At 43.0% G+C, this 20,667-nt stretch overlaps 1 protein-coding gene across 11 annotated transcripts in view; it reads left to right on the top strand.

Annotated features, from left to right (window-relative positions):
- ARHGAP32 (Rho GTPase activating protein 32) overlaps nt 1-20,667 on the top strand; it is a 298,438-nt gene that overhangs the window by 232,712 nt on the left and 45,059 nt on the right. For 6 of the 11 annotated variants that reach the window (XM_040326218.1, XM_040326216.1, XM_040326214.1 and 3 more), the window contains 7 exons: nt 794-931; nt 1,672-1,764; nt 1,878-2,000; nt 3,895-3,972; nt 5,110-5,191; nt 8,003-8,053; nt 10,431-10,505. In XM_040326218.1, the coding sequence (XP_040182152.1) occupies nt 794-931; nt 1,672-1,764; nt 1,878-2,000; nt 3,895-3,972; nt 5,110-5,191; nt 8,003-8,053; nt 10,431-10,505 (640 nt within the window). Of the gene's footprint in view, nt 1-793; nt 932-1,671; nt 1,765-1,877; nt 2,001-3,894; nt 3,973-5,109; nt 5,192-8,002; nt 8,054-10,430; nt 10,506-19,640; nt 20,487-20,667 lie in introns of those variants that run through there. The other 5 variants (XM_040326219.1, XM_040326220.1, XM_040326215.1 and 2 more) reach the window with 4 other exon arrangements.

The following is a 20,667-nucleotide window of genomic DNA, read 5'->3' as shown; positions in this document are numbered from 1 at the left end:
TTCTGAGTTCTCCTGTTTTAGTATGGGCCAGCCACATGGGAGGAAAAGGTAAAGTGTATGTTGAGACACACAACAGATCAGATCTGATACTTTCTAGAAGATGACATCTGGAACCAGACTGGTTGCCATTGAAAACACTGGATCCTTTCATCAAGTTTTAGATAAGGTCCAGCATGCCATTCCAATATGTAGGGCTTCTTGGTTTCTTCTCGTATAACTTGCACACTAGTATACAAAGCAATTAACTGGTTAAGAAAAGCGCACTTGTCCCCCTCCTCCCAGACTGAGCTGGGCATGCATTATAGCGGAGGTGAGAGCATTGGATGTTTTCCCAGATGTCTCCACATATGACACGCTCTGCGCATATTGATGTGAGCGATGCTCTGTTCTTGCATAGGAAATCTATGGGAGGCTTCTCTACACTTGCTGATTCCTCTATGAACTGTCTAAGTTGTGCTGAAGCCAGCAGATATTTCTGACATCCTCCTGCTTCAGTATCTTATCAGCATTGTTGCAGACAGTGAAACTCACTACAAGCTAAATCTGAGAAATATGCCATGCCGGGTAAGGAAAGGCTAGAGCGATGAACTGATCAGATAAGAGTGCCATCATTGCCCCCCTCTAATCACAATATTTCTGTAGTACTAGGTTCAGTTTCCCTCGAGTCCTTATAGTGTGTGTCTCACAGACCCCAGTATGTGTATAAGAGAGAGGTGGCTTGACTTGTGTTCTTTTCAGGATGCCATGGAACGGAAGCATTGAAGTAATGTCCAATTACAACGTGTCTTTGCAGGGCCGCAGCTGGATCGTTAAAAGGAGTTATGAAGATTTTAGGGTGCTGGACAAACACCTCCATCTATGTATATATGACCGGCGTTTCTCTCAGCTCTCAGAGCTGCCCCGTTCCGACGCCGTGAAGGACAGTCCAGAGGTGAGCTATCTGTACCTGCTATGAGCATGCATGGAGGATGCATAGTCAGGTGATGTTTGTGGAAAGGGCCATTCAGAAGACACACAGTGAACTCATTCAGGATCTCCTCTTCATTTGCACAGGTGCCTGGTTTAGCATCTTTTGTCAGAAACGTACATTATACCGTTAAATGTCAGAAGGGTGTGTAGCCTTTGTTTGTTGCTATAGAAAGCTCCAAGTTGTAGCGATAGATATACTGCAGGTGCAGCCAGGTACCAAATACAACACATCCTAAGAAAACAAGATCCGCTGAGTGTTTGCAGCTACGCACTGCTGATTCGAATGGCGCCTCCTTCATAGTCATGTCTTTACATAAAGAGACCTTGTGTCTGGAGAGGCGCCTTGTGGCTGGTGAGTTATATCTGAACAATTCTACTGGATCAAAAGAAATGCATTTTAAAGTGAAATTGTCCTGGTCTTTGTATTGGTTAGTAAGGTTGTTCATCGCAATCAAGATCCAGTAAGGACACTCAAGAGGAGAAATGGGGAAACATGGGATTTGTTTAGAACTTTAGCTGCTCTGGATCTTTTGATCCTTTTGACATGGCCTTTTCATGACGCTCTTCACTGGCTATGTGTTTGTTATATTGTCAGCTCAGCTATGAGACATTTACTTTAGGGTTATGTTGGAAGTCACGCATTTATTGTTTCTGGTGCCTTTGCTCTGGAATGTTGATGCTATTTCTCCCATTGTGTTCCAGCTGGTCACACAGATGCTGATGGCTTACCTGACCCGCCTGTCAGCCATCGCCGGAAACAAGATCAACTGTGGACCAGCCCTGACGTGGATGGAGGTGAGTGCTGGCTCTGTGGGAAAGCTAAACATATAACGGAGGAGAAGTGGGATGTCCTGTAGTTGATATTTTAGGAGATTGTATGATGTGTCCTCTGATGTGTTCTCTGACAGATCGATAATAAAGGAAACCATTTGCTTGTGCATGAAGAGTCATCCATCAATGTTCCGGCCATAGCTGCTGCTCACGTTATTAAACGCTACAATGCACAGGCTCCGGATGAACTGTCCTTTGAGGTATTTATTCCTTTATTATTTATTGGGGCACAACCTGCAGGGTGATTCTTTATATGAGAAGTCCAAATAAAAAAACACATAAATGTAGCTCTGTATTTTTACTACATCCACTAATGTATTTTGTAAGTGTCTGAATTGACTTATCAGTCTTTGCAGAGAGATTCACTCATCGGTCTGCTGCTTTTCCTTCACTGTCCAGTCACATGTGGGGGTCGGGGTGGGGGCGGGGGCTGTGTTATTGAACTGCAGCAAAGAAAATAGGTTTCCTGCTCTGCCAGACAGGGCTGTGCTATGGGGCGTAGCAGGGTAAATCACAGAATTACAAATTAGGCTGACAAAATGTTGTTGTTATTATTCAGGATGTATATAGAGCCAACCGTTTGTGCAACGCTTTGTAATCTAAGGGGGGAGACCGTAAAGTTACAATATAAGCGAGCCCTGCTCATAAGAGCTTACAGTCTAATAGATCATCTCCTATATATGTATTTCATCTATGCATTTTAGCAGTTTGCTTGCTTTAACTGACTGTTAGACCCCCACTTGCCTTTTGTGAGTGAAGTTGTGACCACAATAGCTGACGTTATACAAACAGACTTGGGGGGGCCACACCCTAAAAATGCGTTTAACCACTTCACCCCTGGAAGGTTTTATCCCCCTTAATGACGAGCATTTTTTGCGATTCGGCTCTGCGTCGCTTTAACTGACAATTGCGGTCGTGCGACACTGTGGCTAAACAAAAGTGTTGTCCTATGTTTTCTCACAAATAGAGCTTTCTTTTGGTGGTATTTGATGACTTCTGCGGTTTTTATTTTTTGCGCTATAAACAAAAAAAAGAGCAACATTTAAAAAAAATTTTTTTTACTTTTTGCTATGAAAAATATCACAAAAAACAAAAAAAAATTTCTTCATCAGTTTATATATTCTTCTACATATTTTTGGTAAAAATCGCAATAAGCGTATATTGATTGGTTTGCGCAAACATTATAGCGTCTACAAAATAGGGAAAAGATTTATGGCATTTTTATTATTATTTTACTAGTAAAGGCGGTGATCTGCAATTTTTATCGGGACTGCGACATTGCGGCGGAGAGATTGGACACTTTTTTGACACTATTGACAGTTATACAGTGATGATCAGTGCTATAAAAATGCACCGATTACTGTGTAAATGTCACTGGCAGGGAAGGGGTTAACACTAGGGGGGGCGATACTGTTAACTGTGTTCCCTATGAGTGTTTCTAACTGTGGGGGGATGGGCTTACTGGTACATGACAGAGATCACTGTTCCCAACCACTGGGAACAGTGGATCCCTGTCATGTCACCTGCCAGAACAAGGAAATGCCTTGTTTACATAGGCATCTCCCCGTTCTGCCTGTGTACAAGGCAATCGCGGGGCGCCGGATGATATCGAGTCTCTCCTGATCTGCAGGCACGGTAAAATTCAAGAAGGTGCTGCTATAAGACCGCAGATAGAACAAAATAGAGTACAACGCACACATATAAAAATTACATTTAAATCCTGCAAGGCTATTTTAAAAACCTGTACATATTCAAAAATATGGGGATTTGGTAACACCATATGGCCATATAGTGCCAAGCCCACTACTGCGTCAAAGTACTCTATTATCAGTGGGTCCTACACTATTCATAGATTGAAAGGTGGTGTATCTGGACCATGGGAGACATATACTCTTCTTTATGGGAGATCTATAAGGACTCCTCCTATATTAGAGGTGGACACAAAAAAAGAGGTAATGAATGGGGGGTGGGGTGCTCCGGCCCAATCGATCTGGTCAGGACCCTTACAATATACATACAGACTTGGTGGGCACTGGCATTGATTGATTTCTGAGGCACATTGCAGCTTTAGTATTTGTTTTCTCTTCTTTGCAGGTGGGGGATATTGTGTCTGTTATTGACATGCCACCAAAAGAACTGACCACGTGGTGGAGGGGGAAGCATGGCTTCCAGGTAATTCATTTACAATATTTTTAACTCCTTCTCTTACCTATTTTCAGTCTGAAATTGATTGGCTTCCTTTCTTTTTTTTATTGACTGACCTACGTATTGCCATTAGTGAATTCTGTATTGGTCATTGAAAAGTAGGTAGTTGCTGAGTGCTTTCTCCTGCAAGTCGCTGAGCAAAATATGAAAACAAGTGGAGAAGTATGGAGAGCAGGGTGACTCGTGGTAAGCACACAGGTTGATAAATCCGCTCCCATCAGAATATTAGGGAATTTGTAATGCTCTCCCTATATTTATGTCTTCTAGAACAGTGTTTCCCAACTCCAGTCCTCAAGGCACACCAACAGGTCATGTTTTCAGGCTTTCCATTATTTTGCACAGGTGATTTGATCAGTTTCACTGCCTTAGTAATTACCACAGCCGTTTCATCTGAGGGAAATCCTGAAAACATGACCTGATGGTGTGCCTTGAGGACTGGAGTTGGGAAACACTGCTCTAGAAGATCTTCCTTTCTGTGACCAAAAACCAATGTTGGCTTTAAAACTGTGCTTGTACCAATGAGCATTAAAGTGTAAGCTTTGCTTGGGTAGACACTGAGATCAATGGAAAAAATATTTTGAAAGCACTGCACAATATACACCAGCCAAAAGCAAGGTCACTAGCATGGTCAGTTTGTGTGTCTTCTTCTGACACAGGAGATACTCGTGCATGGAGGGCCATGTAGTCCTGAAGTCCCTATCCAGCCCTCCATAGTGTGAGTAGCAGTGGTTTCTGGCAGGGATTGGCAAGAGATGTCATTCGTCTTGTATTTCCACATACAGACAGGGAGGGTTTCCATGGTGATAAAGGCCCTCTTGATCTGTGACATCGGCAGAAGCTGTCGAGTGTCTTTTGCATTCTCTGCTCCCAGCCCACCAAGCTGTAGGAGAGGATTAGGACGACCAAACGGTCACACATGACCTTTGAATTAACTGGCAACATAAAGAAATAAATACATTTAATAAAGTTTTTTTTTTTTTCAAAAAGAACAATTATTTTCTTTAATAACTTTATATATACAATAAAGCTGTATAAATTTACAGGAGAAATGATCAGAACATGAAACGGGCTGTGCCAAATATGATGTGTTGGTGTCTTTTATAGGTTGGCTTTTTTCCCAGTGAATGTGTGGAATTAATTAATGATAAAGTTCCCCAGTCAATGACCAACTCCGTTCCAAAACCAGGTAAGTGCTTTTCTGTGTGGCATCTGTGGCAGGGATCATGTCTACGTTTTTGTGTCCAATCCTGTCATGCTAACATTATATACAAATGTATATAGAAGAGAGGACATGTTGTATGTGGTCCTGTACAATGCTAAATCATCATTGTACATTACACTTACCCTGTACTATTGTGTTCTGCTAACTCTGTGTCTGTAGAAAGTTTTCCCATCATAATCATGATGTAGAATTACACTAACACTGGATCTGGAATGAGTATCAGGCTGATGGCTGGTTGGCAGTGCAGGTCTGTGTAGATGGTGGATGGCGAACGTTCTCTAATCCAGGCTGATGGCTGGTAGGCAGTGCAGGTCTGTGTAGATGGTGGATGGCGAACGTTCTCTAATCCAGGCTGATGGCTGGTAGGCAGTGCAGGTCTGTGTAGATGGTGGATGGCGAATGTTCTCTAATCCAGGCTAATGGTTGGTAGGCAGTGCAGGTCTGTGTAGATGGTGAACATTATATAATCCAGGCTGATGTTTGGTAGGCTGTGTAGAAGGTGGATGGCGAACGTTTTCTAATCCAGGCTGATGGGTGGTAGGCAATGCAGCTCTGTGTAGACGGTGAACATTCTCTAATCCAGGCTGATGGTTGGTAGGCAGTGCAGCTCTGTGTAGATGGTGGATGGCGAACGTTCTCTAATCCAGGCTGATGGTTGGTTGGCAGTGCAGGTCTGTGTAGATGGTGGATGGTGAACATTCTCTAATTCAGGCTGATGGTTGGTAGGCAATACAGCTCTGTGTAGATGGTGAACATTCTCTAATTCAGGCTGATGGTTGGTAGGCAATACAGCTCTGTGTAGATGGTGAACATTCTCTAATTCAGGCTGATGGTTGGTAGGCAATACAGCTCTGTGTAGATGGTGAACATTCTCTAATTCAGGCTGATGGTTGGTAGGCAATACAGCTCTGTGTAGATGGTGAACATTCTCTAATCCAGGCTGATGGTTGGTAGGCAGTGCAGCTCTGTGTAGATGGTGAACATTCTCTAATCCAGGCTGATGGGTGGTAGGCAGTGCAGCTCTGTGTAGATGGTGAACGTTCTCTAATCCAGGCTGATGTTTGGTAGGCTGTGTAGACAATGGATGGCGAACGTTCTCTAATCCAGGCTGATGGGTGGTAGGCAGTGCAGCTCTATGTAGATGGTGAACATTGTCTAATTCTGGCTGATGGTTGGTAGGCAATGGAGCTCTGTGTAGATGGTGAACATTGTCTTATCTAGGGTAATGGTTGGTAGGCATACAGCCACTGTTGGGAGACCCTGGTGGACTGTTTTACATGGAGCTGGGGGCTTTGAGGTGACACACAAGCAACTAGACATATTTTGGTCTTGAGGAAAGTTCTGTGTCATGTGAGGGAACTCAGAGCTTCAATACAGTACTTGGATGGAAACCTAGTGTAAGGAAAAGCATTGGCAGCACCTAGAGATTTTGGATTGCCGTTTAGAAAACTTGTAAAAAAATTTAAGGTGCGTTTTTTTTTTTTTTTTTTAAATCTATCAGTTTTTAAATGGATGTAAAGGCAAGACATTTTTCACCCTAATGCATTTCCTGCATTAAGGTAAAAAAAAATGTCCCAACATTTGTATCGCGCCCTCATCCCACTTATCCTGAGTCCTATTTTGCTCCAGTGCTGTGTGCCCATCTGTAGTGGCACTGGTTTCTTTCCTCGCAGGACAGAGAGGCAGGAGCCATTGGCTCCTGCTGCTGTCAATCAAACCTTATCAGGAGGGAGTGGGGCAGGGCACAGCCTTGCTGTGTGTGTCTTTGAATTTAGGAGGGGGACACCAGAAGAGGAGGATGTGGGCCACTCTGTGCAAGTTTATTGTTTTCGATAAAAAATTATATTTAATTTATAACTACTTTAAAGGATAAGTTCACCATTTGTAACACGGTACATATTACACCCATATTCGGGGTGTAACATGTCCACCGTCCCCCGCACCTTGTCGGCTCCCCGTTGTGACATCAAATGGGGGATTTTCTCCCCCACTCTCTGTCACAATCTGCAAAGATTCAGCGTTCTGTGAATGGAGAACTACAGAAGTACAGAGAAGTCCAGCAGCCTCTGTGTCTTGTAGTTCTCAATGAATTACCACGACACTGGTGAGGGCTGTGCTAGTCCATTGATGCTTCCTGTTGGTGTGTAACTGCTTGGCTGTACGATGTATGGTCAGACAGCTTACACACAGTCTGCAAGAGCCCTGCATTGCACCAATGATCTGCTGATCATGAGTACAATGCTTTCCAGGCCTCCAATATATAATAGGATTTATTTTTATTTTTTTATGCAAAGAGATGTGCATTTATTTTGTTTTTAAAAGTTAACAAATCCTTTAACTCTCTAAAGAGAAGCATGTCTGGGAAGATCTGTCCTGTATGAGAACCTGTAGCTCCTGCTAACTGCTGCCTGCTTATCAGTCACTGAACTCCTATTTGTTACTTACCAGATACTTTGGAATGTCTTTGTGTGTAAATCTTTGTGTGTCTTTGTACTAACAAAATCCATGGTCCGGATTGTGTTACAGCCATTGCCCACAAGACCCCATTTATGCCATGTTGTTCCCTCCATGAGCTGTGTTTGACATATGTCCGCCACTTGTGCCCTGTGTAACATTCCTCTCTGCATGAGTGTCACTTGTAGTCCTGTCACCAGTATGGGCTCTAGATGTGTACGGTAACACTGGCTGTTAATGAGAGCCGCCACTTTAGGAAAGATGAAAGTTCTGCTTTGCTTGTTTGCTTTTTAATCCTTTGTTGTGATCTGTTCCCTCCAGTCTCCCCAGCGCATGGAATGAGGCCGGCATCCTGGAGCTACTTCCCCCCCTGTACGGTTCCATGTCTTCTCTCTCTCCCTCTCTCTCTGTCTCTCCATCTCTTTCTAATGCATGTGCATCAGTCTATGGGGAAAGGTCTGTCACACATGAAGGGGGTGGAATACAGAGCAATAACATAAGAAGGATGACAGCAGATAATAAAGATATGAACCTGCTGCTATAAACACAAGGGGCTGGATTCAGAACGGAGATACGACGGCGTATCTCCTGATACGCCGTTGTATCTCTGAGTGCGCTCGGTCGTATCTATGCGCCTGATTCAGAGAATCAGTTACGCATAGATATCCCTAAGATCCGACAGGTGTAAGTGTCTTACACCGTCGTATCTTAGGCTGCAACTTCAGGCTGGCCGCTAGGTGGCGCTTCCGTATGTTTATGCAAGGAATATGCTAATTAGGTAGATACGGCGATTCAGAAACGTACGTCCCACCGGCGCATTTTTTTACGTCGTTTACATTCGGCTTTTTTCGGCGTATAGTTACCCCTGCTATATGAGTCGTAGCTAATCTTAAGTATGGCCGTCGTTCCCGCGCCGAGTTTTGAAATTATTACGTCGTTCGCGAATACGGATTTACGTTCACGTCGAATCCAATACGTCCTTGCGGCGTAATTTGGAGCAATGCACACTGGGATATTTTACGGACGGCGCATGCCCTGTTCAAAAAATACATCAAAAACGCGGGGTCAACTACAATTTAAATAAAACACGCCCCCTACATCTCCATTTGAATTACGCGGCCTTACACCGCAACACATACGTTACGCCGCCGTAAATAAGGGAGCAAGTTTTTTCTGAATACAGAACTTGCGCCCAAAGTTACAGCGGCATAACGTAACTCAGATACGTTACGCCGGGCGGATAGATACACAAATGTATCTGAATCCAGCCCAAGATATATAATCTACAGTACTCTGTATAAATTTCACCACACATATTACTATCTATATACAATTAATTTTATATTTACCTCAAGTATGTCATACTTGCCTATCTAAATGATTCATTTAAATTGTATTCAGTCAGGCAGGCAAATACCTAGTGATTGGGTTATCCATAAGGGCCGGCTCACACCACGAATCACACAGGACTGTGCATGTGTATAATTCACATTGTGTGCAGTTTCACTCTATTTATTTGAATAAGTTGAAATTGAGCCAGACTGCACTAAAAGTTGTGCGTCCATTACTTTAAAAAAAACACACAGCAACCAGCTCCCATGGTACTACTGTACCATATAATTCAGTGCAGACCAACGCACTGCATTTGAAGTGCCGTTATCACTGACACTCAATGCAGATCGCAAATGCAGTGCGTTTTGAACTTCTCCTATGAGAATTTACAGTCACCTAGTAACCTGTGGTGACTCCTAATCATTACACTGCATGCAGGAAGTATTATTAAAAATAACTTGTCTTCTTAGCCAAAGTATATAAACGAACATTACCCCTAATCCTACACCCAAGCTGTATACAGGGCGTTCCAAAGCAACATAAATTGTGGCCACCTAAGTCCTCTTGTCATTTTATCTGGAGCACAAACTGACCAGAACATAAGGGCAGAAATATTACATTTTACAATTTAAAGTGGACTTGTTAAGTACACTGTCTGCACTCTATAGCAACATGCCACAACGCTATGCAAGAAACTTCAAGCACGTTTCTCTCTCCATCAATCAGCTACAGGCAGAAGTTATCCAAATCTAACCCTTAGTTCACATTGAAGCGATTTTTCGTGCCATTTGACAGATCAAATCGCAGGACAAGTTGCAGCCTATTGCCGGCAATGGCACTGTTCTAATCAGTGCAATGCTGACTTTGCGGCGCCGCCCTGATTTTCAAAAGTAGTTCTTGCACTACTTTTGCCGATTTTGGGTTTGACTTCAATAGACATCTGTGCAATGAAGCTGCACAGATGTCTTTCGAGTAGCACCTAAAATTCCTCTGACCTTCTACTTTGAAATCGCGTTACTTAAGTGAAGTAGCGCGATTTCAACGTAGCATCAATGTGAACCAGGGCTTTGGAGAATCCCCAGATGCAGGTGAATAGACTCGTGCTCACCCAACACTAGACATTGATGTACTAGTGACAACTTATATACAATGAGAAATATTCTTTTACCAGCCTCAAACCTGTAATGTATAGTTATACATTTTATATTAAAATTTGTGTTTAGAAATAGTATCCAAACTATGTGAAAATTTGTTATTTTCAGGATACACAGAGCAATATATAGTGGGTCCTGGCAGTGTTCTTCACTTCATATTTTCCCTTGTGACTTGCATACACTTTTCCTTTTTTTGTATCCTCACTCTGTCCATGCTGTGTCCTCCATAATCACATTTGTCTTCCCTTCCTGATTAATGACAGATTTGGAGATGGATAGTGTAAGGACAGGGCCGCCGTGCTTTTCTGAGGTACCGAGTCCCTACAAGCTCAGTTCAGGTACCTCTTCCGTGTACGTCATGTGTCTGTACAGCAGCTCCTGTCTGTGAGTCTTATGGGAGAATTATGTTCCCTCTAGCCAAGGTGGAGTGTAACAATACGTCCCCCCACATTGTAATTCATCTTTGTGGCCCATCGCTGAGAAATCTCCACCTTTTATCTAGAAAGGAATTTCTATTTCCATGTGTATCACATTATGATGACTCTTTTATACAATACTCACATTTCATTAAAAATGATGCAACTATTACTTCCCACAAGACTCGGGGCAAGTCTGAATTCCTAACACACGATATATGGCTCAATTCACTTAGTTCTAACATGTTATTTTCATTAATGATGGTTTTCAGCCCATAGGACTGTTATCTGTAGCTCGCCTTACTGAAATTAACAACCATTCTGTAGTGAGTTGAGCCTATAGTCTAGCTGTAGATGTCTCTACTAACAAGGACAATAGAAATGGGAGATGATATCCCAACCTGCTGCTGTCTGTTCTTCTATCAGGCCAGTGTGGAAAATGGGGACTGTCTTCGGCCCCACACGTGTCTCCTCTGTGAAACTTCACTCTGTGTGTGTGATCTCTGTATATACAAATAAAGACAACTCTCCTGCGCTCCAGTATTTTTGGAAGATGTTATGGGATGGTAAAGTTCGATTAAAATTTGAATTTAGAATTTAGAAGGTATCTTCCAGAGTCTTGCAGCCCTCCTCAGAACCGTGGGAATTCATAAAACTAAAAAACTAAAACATCTCTGTATATACAGTATGTTGGAAAAGTTGTCATGCTAGCTGTTTTTTGCCGATGTCCCAGGTCTCTGGAGCAGGCATGTCAGACGCAAAGAAACCAGAGATCTGAACAGGGTATATAATCCAGAAGAGAGGCTGCACTCCAGATTTTGGGTTACCAACACCATATTCACAGAAACAATTGAGCTTTTATCCCTGAAAAAGGTCCAGACATATTTTTCGAAAAAGCATAAGGAAACTTGGGATGTTATGCAATTTAAAATTCTTAAACGGGCAGAGAGCTTCCAGGAGGTTTTTATATGGCTGCTTATGGTCCAAAAACACCTGACATATCTACTCTAGTAAGCGATTAAGGCAGCGATGTCACTGGTCTCTAGTGAATGGATAGACTGCGTTCTCCAGTCAATAAACACTGAAGAAACACTGGTGCCTCTAAGAGTACTGGCGCATATACAGTATGATTATAATTAGAATTTTGGTGTTCACTTTAGAAATATGGTCATGGTGTACCATGGCAATCGGGCTGTAAAATCAACCTCTCTAGTGTGAAGAAGATGCACACCGATTTTCACATATACATCAATCTTCAGATATTCAACAATATTTCTGACATAATATCTTCTAAGAATATCAGTTTTTAGTGGGACTGACCCGCCAGCCTGGAAAGGCCCACCTGAAGTTATTGCTGGGTATATCGTGGTGGCAGCAGCGCTCTGTTTGTTGCCAGCAATGACTGGGTAGAGCAGCCTTTTTCCACCAGACACATTGGAATACTAGTCAGTACCAGTGTGAAAAGGTGTATTTGCTTTGGAAGAATAAATCGCCCCTAACTTTGAATGTGCTACATGTGTGGATGTTGCGTTATTTAAAAAAAAAACACATTTTGTAGCTGCTGACTTGTAATATAAGGACACTTGTCCTGGATTCCATCAGCTCTCGGGTGCTTCCGCTGCCATTGTCTGTAAGGGAAGCCTTGTGGCTTCACAGCCAGTTCCCTACTTCGCATGTGCGTAGCGCGCTGTGCTTTATGAATGGCCCGGTGGTGAGTGAAGGAGGAGGAGGGCCAAACTTCCCAGCGATCGCATCACAGTCTCTCTGAAGTGGGGACAGGTTCCTGTCAATAACAGGTACTCGCTCTTTCAATTTTGGCATCAGAGGGGGAGAGGAGTCACTTTTTGGTGGAACGCCGGTTTAAAGTGTTGCTGAACTCAACAGTAAAAGCCGTCTGTTTATACAGTAAAGCATGCTTGTTATACTCCCTGTGGAACCTAAGGAGTTAATCCTCTGCATTGTGTAAAAATGTTTGTCTTCTCTGATCCCCCCTCCTTCCACTGTCCCCTGATAATTTCCTAATAACACAGAGCCTATGGAGTCAGCCTGCACATGCTCAGTTTAATGTGTATTGCTAGAGAGGTTTTTTTTCCTTGGGAGAGTGCATGCAACCAGCACTGTCCAGACAGAGGGTGAGGGGTCTTGCAGTCTGATGGGATAGTCAGAAAACTCCTCCTACAAGCTTTAATCAGTGCTTGGCTGAACACTGATAGAAGTCACAAGACTCCGATAACTGCTGATGAGAAAAGGTATTTAGCCGTTTATATTTGCTAAAATAATTGCATTTTCATGATCTGTGTACTGTGGGAGACCAGATATAGTGAATGCAGACTCCTGGGTTTAGCAACACTTTAACTTAGGACCTTTAATGAAACGCAGTGCATTTCAATGCAAACATTGCTCCATCTTCAGGAATAATGTAACAATCAAATAACATTATTCACATACATTTGAATAATTAGTAATGCACATATTAAAGTGATTGTAAATTCTCATTTAAAAACAAAACAAAAAAAACAACCATGTTATACCTACCCGCTCTATTGCAGTGTATTTGCACAGAGCAGCCTGGATCCTCCTCTTCTCGGGTACCTCTCTGCTGCTCCTGGCCCCTCCCTCCCTATCGAGTGCCCTCACAGCAAGCAGCTTGCTATGAGGGCACCCGAGCCAAGCTGCAGCTCTGTGTGTCCATTCAGACATGGAGCTGCAGTTCGGCCCCACCCCCTCTTTCTACTGATTGGCTAACTAACTTTGACAGCCATGGGAGTCAATGGCGTCGCTGCTGTGTCTGACAATCAGGAGGGAGAGCCTCAGAGGGCCGAGACACTCGTGGACATCGCTGGAGAGAGATGGGGCTCGGGTAAGTATTAGGGGGTGCTAGGGAGGCTGCTACACACAGAAGGTGTTTTATCCTAATGTCTTTATAACCCCTTTAATTAACCCTATTGTTGGCATCGTCATGGGTATAATAGTAATTGATTCACTGAAAAGGACTGTGATCAAACACACAGCAACACTATTTGAGGCACAGTATCTTCAAATTAAAACCAGCCGGCCTCAAAGAACAAAACACAGAAAAACAGAACAAATGATCCTGCTGCTCTACACCCTGTTCTCTGGGAACGGCTGGCCCTGAATCAAACAACAAAAAACAGAATATAAAATAATGTTAACGGCTATAAAAAAAAAAAGTACATAAAGGCACCGGACATGTTGATTTGTAGCAAAATCTGTTGTGGAACGAACAAGGCGTTCGCTCCACATCCGCCTCCAATGCCAATACAATGCTAGGGCAGGCTGGATACACAAACAATATGTAACAAGAAATGCTACTTATGTGCAAGGTGTGTAATGAAAAAGGGTAATCATATCAGTAAGAGACTATGATTATACAAAGGTGTATATATACGTATGTTTATGTATATAGTCTGCACTAGTGTTGTGCTAGTGTGGGTGTCGGATGTGCAGCGAACTACTCCCTGTTTGTTCTGTACAGGATTTTGTTACTGGAGTGACATGTGTGCTGGCTTTATGTATTTTCTTTAGTGATTAACACAATTTTTTATATTACATTTGTTGTTTGGGTTGGTCTTAACGGGAGCGGAATAATTTGATTGTTTTGTCCATTGGGCCCGGCTGGCTTTGATTTATACACACTGTGACTCAGATTAGAGCTGTTGTGTCTTTGTTTTCATTTTGTTCACTTACCTTTTCCTTCAATTTCCCTTCTAAATGTTTTTTTTTTCTTTGTCTGAATTTCTCACTTGCTGCTCCTGTTCCGGCTGACTAACCCCCATCAGTGATGGGGGCAAGCTTACAGGAAGTGAGAAATTCAGACAAAAAAAAAATAACATTTTAGAAGGGAAATTGAAGGAGAAGGTAAGTGAACCAACAATGCACTAGAAAATAAAAAAAACGTTAACCTTTACTACCCCTTTAAGATCTACCCAGTCATTGCTTGCAACAAACAGAGTGCTGCCGCTGGGGACTATATACCATGACAATATCCGCCAGGTTATCCTTTTCATGCAGGTAGGTATCTCCCACTAAAATCTGAGTTGTTGAGTCCACAACTTTCTCCATACTGAAGGTGTTGGTTTTACAGCCCGATTGTGGTACACATTGTGTGCAATATTGTCTATGAACCAAAGTTCTAATTCAAAATGATACAGTCCTACTGTTGGACTACTTTGCTCCCCTTTTCTACAGAGGTCATTTTTGCTGTGGAAATTCAGTCAATAAGCAGGCTGAATTCTCTGATATCAATGGTCTGTAGTAAATGGATAGGCTGTATTCTCAGTGATGTAAGTGGTCTAGAATTGATAAGCTGCATTCTCAGTCTCTGAGCAGGCCGCAAACTGGCACCTGTGGGAATTGCTCTTCCTACCTTCTATGGGCAGGAGCCATTTATAAAGCTGGTCCTGGATGGGTTTTGCTCCATCTGTCACTGAGCTTCACACATAAATATTATTTACAGCGTGTGAAATTTGTAAATTTTACTTGGCTTCTATTTGCTTTGTTGAATTTGGTGCAGACACAATGACAGTTTTCGGCTGTCTTGAGTGGTACTGGGCTTCTAAAGTGCTGTTTTAACCACCCATTTTAAAGCAGCACCTGGACTCGGTGGTTCTATTGGGTCCCAGCGACTTTTACGGTTTACCTTGTGTCATGATTGTGTATACACAGATTTGTACATTCTTCCTCTATTGGCCATCTTTGTTAGACAGCAAAATGAGAATATGTGCTGAACATCTGCTCTGTTGGAATGCAGATATACAACTTAACCACTTGCTTACTGGGCACTTAAACACCCCTCCTGCCCAGACCAATTTTCAGCTTTCAGCGCTCTCACTCTTTGAATGACAATTGTGTGGTCATACAACACTGTACCCAAATGAAATTTATCATATTTTTTCCCCCCACAAATAGACCTTTCTTTTGGTGGTATTTGATCACCTCTGCGGTTTTTATTTTTTATTAAAAAAGACAGAATAAAAAAAAAAAAATACAAAACCATTTTATATTTTGTTATAAAATTTTGCAAACAGGTAATTTTTCTCCTTCATTGATGTACGCTAATAAGGTGGCACTGGTGGGCACCGATAAGGCGGCACCGGTGGGCACTGAGAGGTGACACTGAAGGGCATTGATAGGTGGCACTGATGGGTGTCAGTGATGGGCACTGGTAGGTGAGACTGATGGGCAGCACTGCTAGATGGCACTGTGGTGCCACTGGTGGGCATTGATAGGTGGCAGTGATGGGCACTGATAGGTGGCACTTTATATTACTGGTGGGCACTAATGAGGCTGATGTGCCTCTTCCACTGGGGACCGATGTCCCTTACACAAGAGACGGTGATCGGCTTTTTTTTCTAGCTATGAATAAGCACTGAGATACAGTGCGAAACGCGTCAGATTTTGTTCTGATTCTTTTGGCCGTGGCATGTAATTTTGTGACCAATTTTTATTAAAAAGGAATTTTTTTTGGAGCGCGGCTGTCCCAGCCCTTTTTTTCTTTGAGTTTGCATTCTGATTGGTTCTCTTGAGCGGTTATCTTTTCTTTCTTCTGGCACTTTATATTACTGGTGGGCACTAATGAGGCTGATGTGCCTCTTCCACTGGGGACCGATGTCCCTTACACAAGAGACGGTGATCGGCTTCTTTTTTTTCCTTGCGCTGTCATCGTGAGGAGAAAAAAAACGACAGCTGATCACGTGGAAAGGGGCCATGACCGGCCCCTTACTCGGACCTGTGATCACCCTATCTCGTTGATCACAGCACGCGCCCTGCAGGGGGTGTGCGCAAAGGGTAGAAGACGATTGGCGGCCTCTCGTCAATTGGGGTCCGCGCTGTAGCCGTCATTCGGCTATAGCGCGGACGCGAAGTGGTTAAAGAGCATATTGATATATATTACAGTGAGACCAATAGGCTTGCAGTGGGAAAGAACATGGGAATAGTGCAGTATAATCACTGCTTTTAAAGGAGCATAACATACATGTAATGAGCAAATAAAGTTGCCCCAGGTACAGATATTTTTACAAGATGGCGCGAACATATTTACACAGATTTAGACAAAAAAAATAATTTCCAAGAGGCTTTAACAATACAACTATTTAGGCCTCATGCACACTGGACGTTTTTGGAAGTTTTTACAGCTGCTGTTTTTGGCTTTAGATGTTTTCTTCTACAGTCAAAAAAACATAGGCTGTTATCAACCGTTTTTGGCTGTAAAAAAAACCCCAAAACTAGTGGGTTCTGAGGAGTTTTTCAGCTGTAAAAACGCTCCAACGTCAAACGGTCAAAAAGGCGGCTCACCAGCGTTTTTATTTTTATTTAACATTTTTGATCCCATTGAAAAAAAGGGGGAAAAAAAAACGGTATCGCTAAAAACTCTATTGCAAAAAGGTTGATAAACTCACTGCAAAGCTACTGGCATTTTTATAACGTTATTATAACGCCCAGTGTGCATGAGGCCTGAAAAGCACGCTGTTACTAAGTTATTTGCAGTGTTTTCCATTAATTATTTTTTGCAATGCACTTCTGACCCTGTTAAAAAAAAAAGTGACTGCTTGAACTGATAACGGTCACTTTTTATTATAAGTAGAGATCCTTATTCTGGTATGTTAGCTTTGTGAATTGAAACCATAGTGTTCAATATACTTCTCATTTACTTAATGCATTTTTAATTATGCATTGCAGAGATGGTAACCATTTATTAGAGCACCCCCTCAGTCAGACGGGTGACCATTTGTGCTGTGCACGCTGCTGGGGAGGGGGACCCAACACTCCCTGTACTGTAAGTCACAATGTGAAGAGTGCAGAGGGGCCAGGGCCCACTTCCTGGCAGTTCCCACAATATGTAGGTTGTTTGCCTGACATATAGATCTGAGTGGGAGGTTTTGAGTAGATGTCCTCCTGGTTACCAGGGGACTTTTTTCAGTCACTATGGTAACAAAGTATATAATAAAATGTAATCCCCTTGACATTTGCAATAATAGGAAAGAAAGCAGTGGCGGCCTGTCCATTAAGGGTGCACAGGCGCAGCCCCCTCTATCCACACCACCCCTCCTTAATGGTTAATGGATAGATTCATGCATAGCACAAATCTTTCAATGGCCGCCGCGGCCCATTCATGCATTCAGCTCCTTTCAGGACACCAGGCATGTGAATTACTGTGGCTGGGGTGTTTTTTTGAAGCACCTGATTAGACCCATAGGCTTCAAAATGGGGTGGACTCGTAGAGCCCACCCAGATGTGTTAGAAAAGCAAATGAATATTCGCTTTTCTAACATTGAATTGCCTCTCCGCCAATCAGGAAGTGCAAGACTGTTACCTGTTTACCAATTGGCTTAAAGGTCAGGCAGTCCTATTGGATGCCTAAGAGGAGGGGAGGAGACGCACCAAGACGCCACCGTGATCTCAGAAGGGTAAAATATGCCGCTGGATGCCTACTGCAGCCTGTCCCCCAGTCTGATGTGCCCGCTGATCCCCGCCGCCAGTGGGGTAGGTGCTGGGGGGGAGAGGGGGGTCTTTTTTTTTGCCCCCAAACAAAAAAAACATCAGCCGCCACTAGAAGAAAGGCTTATGTGCATTTAATATTGTTTATATGCTGGCTTATGGAGGGGTGCCTGGCTTGCTGTACTATCTCTCCAGTTACTAAACAAATAGTTACCCCTTACACAAGGCATTTTGTGACCTATAAGAAGGTAAATGATCATTGGCAATGAAATATATACCCAACAACATCTTCTGTGAGGCCGCACTGCACAGGTTAACTGCTCATTTTATTCAAGGGGAGAGGGGGGCAGAGATGTACTTACTCCCCACGCAAGACTGCTCCGGTACCCCCAAGCTCCAGTGGACTTGAAAATGGACTGTTTCTGATGTCAGCACACTCCATAGAGAGGAACAGTCCACCGCTGAACCATGGGGGTGGGGGGGGGGGGCACAGTTTTCTGGAGGATGTACAAACTTGTCAGATTAGACCTAGCTTCAGAACATCAGCACATCTCATCACACAGAGGAACAACGTAGGTCTGGAAAGGTAATGCGTCTTTAGGGACTCTCAAAACAAGTCACTCTTTCGGACCTAGGTTGTTCCTCTGTGTGATGAGATGTGCTGATGGTCTGAAGCTGGATCGAATCTGGCAAGTTTGTACATATGTGAGTTTGTAAATATATCACCTATTTAACCAATTAATAAGGGATATCTTAGAATAATGCACTAGGTGGGTGCGCCCTCTGTCTGTCTGTTTGTTTGTTTGTTTGTTTGTTTGTTTTATGGTTGCACTAAATAGCTTTGTGGTGGCCTGAGCTCCATGGAATAGAATCCATCCAGTACAGGAGAGTGCAACACTGATATATAAATATTTTGTATATCTATCTGTATTTACCTATTGTGTGTGTGTGTATATATTCATATACAGTATCTATTAGGTCTGGTTTACATATTCATATTTAATAATGCAGGTGTGTTTTATGTGCCTTTTGTATGAGTTCTCTGGGGTAGGAGGCACTTCCTCTATTCATGTAAAGTGCTTCTTTTGTATATTTCATGTTGTTTGGCTCATTGCAGGTTAAATGCTGCTTGTAGGTAGTATAAAGAATGCACTAGAGACAGTAAAATCATAGATGGTGCATTGCATTAACTGGTTCAAAACGCCTCTATTTTCATTTGATTGCTCCAAAAAGGCCAACATGTGAGTCTTTTAAAAACACCACAATGAATATCCACTCCTTAAAATGTGCTTCAAAATTCCACCTAAAGTGAGCAGCTCCTTCACCAAGGAGTACCTAAAGCACTATACTAAATGCATGGTTCCCTAGTTCATAGGAGGTCATAACAGCCTGTTTGTCAGATTCCTTAGGGGGTAAGGACTGATTCAAAGCTTCAGTGTATTACTTTGTACTGACACATCTAGTAAGTACACAACACAATTCCTTGTGGACGGAGGAGAGTCTTTGGACCCCAGCTGAGTGGAATGTTAGGCATGTGCCTGTTGGGCAGGGCAGACATATTGCTTACCATAGTCCTGAAACCAAGCATAGCCAATCTGCTGGGTTTACATCTCTTCTATATCACCATCATTATATCATTCTATAATATCCATATAGTAGGAGTCTATAGCCTGGTCCTGCCTCTCATTCATTCACACTGGCTTACTATTCTCTGTCTTTAGGGAAGATGTGGACAGGATGGGGCTAGACGGAGGAGGGGGGAGGTAGTTCCAGACACTGCACCTGGCAAAGCAGACAGTAAAGAAAAGCAGAAGCCTGAACCAGAGGTGTGAGTGGAGACATGAGGGCGGAGACATACCTGGCGGTGGGAGGGACATATGACTGGGACTAGAGAGAGTGCTGCAATACACTGATCTGCAGAGGAGCTAATAGGAAACACAGGGAGTGACACTGGAAAGAGTCTGTTCCGATAGAAAGCACAGGGGGGTGACACTGGAAAGAGTCTGTTCCGATAGAAAGCACAGGGGGTGACACTGGAAAGAGTCTGTCCCGATAGAAAGCACAGGGGGTGACACTGGAAAGAGTCTGTTCCGATAGAAAGCACAGGGGACACTGGAAGACGTCTGCTATGATAGAAAGCACAGGGGGTGACGCTGGAAAGAGCCTGTTCTGATAGAAAGCACAGGGGGTGACACTGGAAAGAGTCTGTTCTGATAGGAAGCACAGGGGGTGACACTGGAAGACGTCTGCTATGATAGAAGGCACAAGGACCACACAGGAATACGTTTGGCTCTGATGAAGACGAGAAGGTGTAGAGCAGATAGGTGGTTGGTGGCATTTGCCATAGGAGAGAAGCTAGAGAAAGTGCAGGAGGTTATCTGACGATAGTAACAGATCTACAGTCTGTACAGCTTCAGCTGCAGTACTAACATCACAAAGAACCAGGTAAGATATCACTGGTTGATTTTATTATTTACTGTTTGAAAGGTTTTTGCAATTTTTATGGTGATTTTGTTCAGAAATGTGGCCAGGGGATTTACATACTGTCTTCATATGTGCACACAATAAATAAGATGAGGAAATGACTGAAGAAAACAATGCATAGTGTGTGAGATTCACCAGTAAC

This window comes from Rana temporaria, chromosome 10, assembly GCF_905171775.1.
Source record: "Rana temporaria chromosome 10, aRanTem1.1, whole genome shotgun sequence".
Classification (NCBI taxonomy): domain Eukaryota; kingdom Metazoa; phylum Chordata; class Amphibia; order Anura; family Ranidae; genus Rana; species Rana temporaria.
This window is presented reverse-complemented; position numbering and strand designations above follow the sequence as displayed.